Source organism: Drosophila sulfurigaster, chromosome 3, assembly GCF_023558435.1.
Source record: "Drosophila sulfurigaster albostrigata strain 15112-1811.04 chromosome 3, ASM2355843v2, whole genome shotgun sequence".
NCBI classification, from domain to species: domain Eukaryota; kingdom Metazoa; phylum Arthropoda; class Insecta; order Diptera; family Drosophilidae; genus Drosophila; species Drosophila sulfurigaster.
This window is the reverse complement of record NC_084883.1, coordinates 45,902,604-45,910,340: the sequence shown is the minus strand read 5'-3', so window position 1 is coordinate 45,910,340 and position 7,737 is coordinate 45,902,604. Positions and strand designations below refer to the sequence as shown.

Sequence of the window (7,737 nt, the reverse complement as noted above, 5' to 3'; positions counted from 1 at the left end):
CTGTTATCAGCAGCCACATCGAACCCATCGTTGACGTTGACACTTGCAGCAAGCAACCCCAAAAACAAGCGCATTACCAAAATGCAATCTCTAAACAACAAAAAAAAAAGAGGACACACGAAAAACCTGCAAATTCACTCAGCACGCCATGTTTCCTCGACTTTAGAGAGTACTTGTTGTGGGTTGTGTCCGTTGTTTACGAGCGCAGGACATCGATACGATGTATGCCTCGGCTCTCTAATGAGCAAGGACATTAAATAAAGAACAGCCAGCTGTAACTTTTGATGCAGCTTTCTTGTTACTCCACTAACCGAAAATGGAAAACCGAAAATTGTAATTGATTTCTAGGCTTGTTGCGGCTTTGCCTTTGCTTTTTACACTAATGTTTTTAGCAAGTACATTTTTTGTGTGGTTTTTTATTTATTTGTTGCGAAGAGAGTCAGTCCTCTTCGTTGGGCACAACATTCCAGTGTTGTAACATCGACTGCACGCAGACGGCGAAATAAAAGTCTTTTCAAATTTAAAAATGCCTAAGAGCGTCACTTTGGCATCGCGCCAAGGCCCACAGCCATAGCCAAGACGTTAGCCTGGCCGGGTTTGGTCTGGTCTGGTTTGGGGGCACAACTTTGTGTGTTGTACGCTGACAAGGAGCAGCCTGCTGCTAAAAGCCACTAAAAAGGCAGAAAAATGCCTTCAAAGTGAAGGAGGAGCATGAGCGGGCGACGCAGGAAGATGTTACAACTACTGAAAACTTGTTATCTTAATGGATATTTTGTACTTCGTTTGTGGTTTAAATTGACTCACTCGGCCACGACAAGAGAGAAACTCTGCTGCTGCTGCTGCTGTGTTTGCCGCCAGCGCAAATATAGTGAACGCCAAAACGAAAAAAACAATTTTTATTTTCAACTCAACATAAGTAAATTCAATATTTCTCTTCTTTGGGCTCATGCTCATGCTACGCGTCGTATACGCAATTTATTCAAATGAAGCTTAAGCTACTTGAGTCACAATTCAAATTAAATAAAATCAATTAAATAATCGTAATTGGATTACGCGTGTCTTACGACAACCAAAATTTAATTATGTAACCGAACGTGTAAGTACAAAGTGCATTTGTGTTAAGAGAGGTATGTGGGAAAGTTAATTTAATTAAAGTTTCAACTCTTGTCAAATACTCGAAATATTTTGCGCGGAGATGAAAATCAATTCCGCTTTGTGCCCGGTTCACAGACACAAACAGAATCACAGACGGAAAGCTAATGAAATGGAAAACGCAGAAAGTGAAAATCCACTATGAAAAATCAGCCAAAATGAAAGTGTGAAATGCGCTTGGCAGTTGTTCCTTTTTTTTAAATCATACAAATAGAGTGCGTGTGGATGCGGGTGCATGCATGTTAATTCATTGAATCATATGACCTGTTGAGCTGTATTATAAATAATTAATCACCTCATTGATAAGGTGCATCCGAAAATATTTATTCATTTAATTCGGTGAAAAAGCTGTGCATTGCTTGTTATTTTTTTATTCAATTTGAATACATATTTCCTTCTGAATTATTTGCATTTATTCTCTAGAGCTATTATTATCGCACTTCCTCTGCTTAAATTGGAATTTCGTGTAATACATTTTTCTTCTGGTTTTTACTACTACAATACTATTTAATAAAATATTCCTGTGATCTAATTCAGTTTGATGACAATGCGATACTTCCACTTGGAGTAAAGGATCTCAAAGCCCAGCACCAAGAGCGCAATGCCGTAACTCAACAAAAGTATCATGAGAGCAGTGCTAACCGTGTCCATATCAACCTTAAAGTAAACCAATTTTTCATGTACCCTAAACCAAATTGATAAATGAGAACTCACATGTAAATCAGAAGTTTCAATCTTCTTAACACAAGGCGGTTTTCTTGAGTGCCAAATATTGAATTGATACGAAAAAATGCCCGTCTCTGTTACACGCCTTAAACTATAAAATGTGAATTATTAAAATAGTTTTTTATTAATAAAAAGTATCAGCTTACCCATATGAGATAACCTTACGCATCGGAGAGTTCTTCTGGGTGATGCAAACGGTTTTCTGTGGCGCAAACATGCTGACCTCTGTGAGATCGCATATCTCGCGCTCACTGAAAGTCTCGGCAATTATTTTGTACGCCGCTGCGACATCGACATGAAAAGCAAAACCTTTGAGAACAAAAGGATTAACACCTCATCCCTCTACACAAAGCCAAAAGAGAAAGCGTGCGCTCACGTTCATGCTTGACGCGCAATAAACCAGTATCGGGATCCATCCAATTGGTCGCCACATTGTCCTTGGCATGGGCGCCCACCTCATGGCTGTGCACAATATCCCGATAGGCTTTGGCCGCATCTCCGGTGGCAGGTGGTGGCTCTGGTTCCTCTTCGGCAGCGGTGGGTGCCTCGTTCTCTTTGCTTGTCGGCACACTGGTGATTTTCTTGGCATAAAGTTCCATGGAAACCGGATCTTTGGTGTGCTGCAACAGCAAAGTGAAAAAGAAAAAGTTGGTGGAAGTCGCACAGCGCAGCTCAGCTCAGTGTTAAATGAGAAACTTTAAAGCTTACCAAAAAGTAGTCACGATTGTACACAATATCCTCGACGCCCACCTGCAGTGAACTGTGCACGAGGTCGCTGAGTGTCTTGATTGTTTTCGGCTTCTCCATGAGCAGCGTGCCCACAATGCTGGCCGAGTAGAATTGATAGATGCTGAACGAGAACAACAGGCTGGTGATGACAATGGTGCGACCCGAAATAAAGCTGGTGGAGAAGCCCAAACCCTGCTGGCAAATGATGCCCACAAAGAACAGCACCGACTCCAAAAAGAGACCGACACGTTCCGGCGACGTCCGCTGCGCCTGACGCCTGCTAATGTAGTTGCTCAATCTCGCATAGCATCGCTGCCAGAATGTGCCCTGCACCGGCAGCAGCTGCAACGAGGCAACTGACATGGCATCGGAATCGGGTTCTTCCTGAGTCTTTTGCTGTTGTTGCTGCTGATGTTGATGATGGCGATGACGTTGCGGTGCGCCTCCTTTGGGCTTGATCAACGCTGCCCCTTGATGCGGCACCAGTTTCCACTCGATAGTCGTCAGCAGCCAGAGTATAATCACAGTGAGTACACCGCAGACCAATATCAGAACCCAGACATCGTTGGTGAACGGCTGCAGGAACACAATGCGATCCTTTTGCGTGTTCCGCGGATGCCGGAAGATGAAACACGGCCGGCTCGACCAACTGCGACCGGCAGCATCGATCCACTTGTGCCGTTCTAACCAATAGAATATTGGTGCTCCACCAATATCTGTTTCGTTGCGGATGAGTGCGCCAATCATGCCGTCGTAGCGGCCATTCTTCATATAGCCCCACGTGGAGGTCCTTGACAGCACAAACGTCCAATTGAACATGTCGCGCACAACCATCAGCAGATTGAAATTGAAACGGTTCATCGTATCGATGTGGCTGGAGACCGTGTGCGTTAGATAATGCATCAGGGTCCCTGTCATGTTCTTGTTGGTCACCTGCCAACAGAGCAGACCCGAAGCAGCAGTAGCAATAGCAATATAGTCAGTTCAGTCTTCATACCTACCACGACCATGCAACGCACTTGGGCATGCTGCATATTGAGACGCCGCAGCAGCGTCGACGTTGTGCGAAACCATTGATGTATCTCCAGTCCCCGCATCAAGCTGTATCTGCCAATTTCCGTGATGTTCACATGGCCTCCATAGATGAGTCCCGGACTCCTAAGCGCGCAAAAACAAAAATATTACAAAAGGTTCCAAGTTCCTAAATGAACTGCAGTGTTTCACTCTTGTAGTCTATCTTCTAAAAAACAATCCAGTTTTATACATTAAGTAATACTCCGCTCAAAGTCATCTTCAATTAAATGTGTTTGAAATAGTAGAAGTTATCAAAATTTATTGCTGGCAATCATTAAGTAATCTATTCGAATATATGTATATGAGGTACGTCATAAAATAGAATGGCAGCTTTAGATTTCGCAATATATTAATTTGTTTTGCATTCATTAAAAATGGGAAGCGGATATCTCACTAATGTTTGAATGCTCACTGGCTTAAAACCTTCTTTAGCATATAATTATAAATCCAAGCTCTAAAAGTTTAATATTCTTTTATAATTACACTAACTGGCCATCGTGTGATTCATATTTTCAATTATTTTTATATATTTAGGGAGTAATCGATGTGTTGTCAAGCCCCAGAACCTAATTGCTAATTTTAAATACACGAGCCCTCAATTTGGCATTCTGCAGGTTGTATGGGTAGCTTACTTTAGTGACTAATACTGAACTAGGAATCCAGTGCGCTCGACTGTGAGATACCCTTTATTCACTTTACGACCAACAGTTTGAAAAGAACTTCTTTACTTTAATTATAAATAACTATAAAAGCGTTTGAATTTTATTAATGGTATAGTGCGAACTAAGAGTTGCGGTTTAATTTCAATTTGATCGCCAATGTGTATTCATTGTTCAATGTTTTACATTACTAATTATTTTGAATTTTGATGAAGTGACATAAAATTACCCGCACATAAATATAAATTCGTTTATGTATGTAATTTTTGCGATAAGTCGCGGGATTTTTAAGAGTACGGGACCTGACTAACTATAAAAGGCGTCCGTTGATGTAGAAGAGCGCATAGTAAGTTCGAATATGAAAGTGCTCGTAATATTTGCATCGGCGCTTGCCTTCGCATCGGCTTCGGTTCTACGAGATCAAACTCAGATTGAACCTCATAATGCTGGCAACATCGGCATCGTCAAAGGTCATGACGCTCGGCCTGGACAGTTTCCCTATCAAGTCGAACTAATAATGACAACAAACTATTCGTCCAAACTATGCGGTGGTTCTTTGATTAGTCATAATTGGATTTTGACTGCTGCACACTGCACTTGGAAGTATGTAGTATTAGTATTTGAAGTAATGACTGTTAACTAATTATAACCATTTTATCTAGTGTCAATACTGTGAAAGTTAATTTGGGCAGCATTCGGCTACACGATCCCTTAGTTATACGTTTGGCGAACAAGAAAGACATTATCATCCACGAACACTGGGACGGAAAACGCAAACTAAATGACATCTCACTCATCCGCATTCCCTATGTAGGGTACAACAAGCTCATTCAACCCGTTAAATTGCCCTCGATCCAATCGCGTTATCCAGACTATGCTGGTTATGAGTCGATTACTTCGGGTTGGGGAGATACGTTGAATGCTTCCAACCCGAGTCCCGAAATTCTGCAATACGGAAAAGCAAAGATCATGACAAACACAGATTGCTCGTCTGCATTTAAGGTCTTTAAGGTCATTAAAGGTTCCCACATCTGCGTTTCCAATGCTTGGACAACTCCTTGCGCCGGCGACTCTGGTGGCCCGTTAGTGGAAACCACCAAGTGGGAGCAGGTCGGAATATCAGCATTTGGCAGTGGTTGCAATGGAGGATATCCATCTGTCTTTACGCGTGTCACTAGTTACCTCGGTTGGATTAAGAGGAACACTAGACTGCGTTTATAAATATATATTCGACCTTATGTACATATACAGTATTTGTTTTCAATGAAACTAATGACTTGTATTTTGGCATAGCCTTAGGATTGCGATTAGTATTGTCATGAATTACATGGAAACTATGATTAATTTGTAAAATAAATTAAAATAAACGTATTGATTAACCCTTTCACTGCTGTCTACAAGAAACATTCACTTTGCCTTTATAGACTCAGTAGGGACACACCAAAAGAATCGAAAATCAAAGTGAACGTTACTTGGGGCTCTTATTGTGGTATTAACTATTTTGTAAATTGCCCAGTTTACATCAAACCAAAGTAGTCTGCGGAGGCTGCTAAAATGTTATATGTGCAATCAAACTAATATCGTAATGATTAATTATTATTATTTAAAAATTGTTTTGTAATACTTTAAAGAATTTGTCGCAGGTGAAGCTGCTAAGGTTTTTAGCTGCTACACTCTTCGTTCAAAATATAGATTTCCGTGTTAAGTTAAGTTAATCTGAGATCTGTCTTAATGAAATATAAATATAGATTTCTTAATGAAATATAAATATAGATTTCCGTGTTAAGTTAATGTCAGTATTTGAGAACAGTCCCAATGGCATATAATTAAATATGTTTTGCCATTGAATGCAAATGCATTGAGTGTACTATAGAAATGCAGCTAGCACTCAGTGTCGATTGCAACAAGTAAACGGGAAAGGACATTTGACAGTTGTGTCTAGGGCAGAAGGAAGAGACTCCTTATTCACTCCTTACACCGCTTACACTGCTTACATACCAGACATCGTAGAGAACATAGCTGTCGTTGTCGGCGTCGTCGTCGTCGTCTTGGGTGCTTCGCTTGGCCAACGTTAGCTCCGTGTTCATGTAGAAGTTCAGGGTCTCCATTAAGCTCTCAATGGGCTCGAGTTCATCCGTATTCGCCTCGTTATCCTTATCCGTCAGTTGCAGCTGCTCTGGCTCTGCCGTGTGAGGCTGCGACTGCGTCGGGAACTGAGGCTGCGAGTCGACAACGCCTGCACTTACGTGCAGCGAATAATCCTCAATCAATAGCCAGTGATATTTATCGTTGTAGAGCATCTTAGCTGAAGCCTTTCAAATAGTTGCAGCTGAGCACTCAATATGCATAAGGACACGGCCATGCTACGCTACATCGCTACTTCACTACTCCGTCTCTCATCTCCATCTTCGTCTCACACTCTGCCACTTACCATTTCCAGGAAACGACGACTTAGCATGCCGCATGCCAAATCCACGACCACAATTTGCCGCAGGGCTTCCACCGTCAGCACGCTGCCCAGCCACTCGTCGTTCTGCTGCAACGGACTGAGTCCTGTGACGCTACTGCCACCGGCAGAGATGCCGCCTCCTCCGCCTCTGCTGCCACCGCGTGGCACTCCACCTTTGCCTCCCTTGCCACCCGCCTTGCTGCTGCGTTGGCGCAACACATCCAAGAGCACAATCCGCACAAAGGGTCCGCCGTCAGCTCCACCTGGCTGCTGGTAGAGACTCTCAATCAGCTGGAAATTCTTGGCATCGAATGCCGCGCGCAGTTGTTGCAAGTTGGCGCGATTGGCGCGCACATTGCCCGTGTCATTGTTGGCGGGATTGCGGCAGGTGCAGTAAGTTAACCTTGGTATTTGTTTGTGCCTTAGCGCGAACTCCAACATCATTCGTTGCTGCCGCATCGCCATGCTACGTGCCTCTGCCAGCGTCTTCGACTCCGTCTCCGTTTCCCTCCTGCCTTTGACTTCGACTGCAACTCCAGCCAGCAGGCTAAATAAGAGCAACGCTGTTGGGCGCATTCTAACGATTGCTTTGCCCAACTATAGTTGGGCTCCTTTATAAGGACGACTTTGGACTGCTCATTGCGTGTCACTGTCAAAATGCTGTGTGGGTATGCGTTTAATTCGAAAACCCAATAGCCATAACCATAAATCGCTCATTGGAATTTCACTTTTCTTGTCAAGCGACACACTCATTATTCAATTTCATTCAATTAGCCTTCATAATTCATAAGTCCCGCCCATTCGCCTGCCCTCTATCTCTTTTCTCACATGCATATAAATGTGATTGTGAATGGGAATGTAAATAAGTATGAGTATGTAAATGCCTTCCCTCACTCTCTCCTGCTGTACGGATTATTCGTTTAGTGTGTGTTTGGTCTGTATGTTTGT

General features: G+C 42.8%; 1 protein-coding gene across 1 annotated transcript; it reads right to left on the bottom strand.

The window, feature by feature from the left end:
• Nucleotides 1-1,606: 1,606 nt before the first annotated feature.
• On the bottom strand, nucleotides 1,607-7,399 carry LOC133840104 (uncharacterized). The gene is made up of 8 exons (XM_062271765.1): nucleotides 6,772-7,399; nucleotides 6,339-6,652; nucleotides 3,609-3,765; nucleotides 2,587-3,540; nucleotides 2,255-2,498; nucleotides 2,025-2,187; nucleotides 1,867-1,969; nucleotides 1,607-1,809 (listed from the first exon to the last, which is right to left on the bottom strand). The coding sequence occupies exons 1-8, from the start codon at nucleotides 7,363-7,365 to the stop codon at nucleotides 1,681-1,683; spliced, it is 2,658 nt and encodes an 885-aa protein (XP_062127749.1). The 5' UTR covers nucleotides 7,366-7,399; the 3' UTR covers nucleotides 1,607-1,680.
• Nucleotides 7,400-7,737: the final 338 nt, after the last annotated feature.

Excerpts from the sequence above, each read along its gene's own strand:
- LOC133840104 (XM_062271765.1), bottom strand. The coding sequence starts at position 7,365 with ATGCGCCCAACAGCGTTGCTCTTATTTAGCCTGCTGGCTGGAGTTGCA. Across the intron at positions 3,541-3,608 it reads AAGTGCGTTGCATGGTCGTG|GTGACCAACAAGAACATGAC; the intron begins GTAGGTATGAAG and ends CTCTGTTGGCAG. Across the intron at positions 2,499-2,586 it reads ACAATCGTGACTACTTTTTG|CACACCAAAGATCCGGTTTC; the intron begins GTAAGCTTTAAA and ends TTGCTGTTGCAG.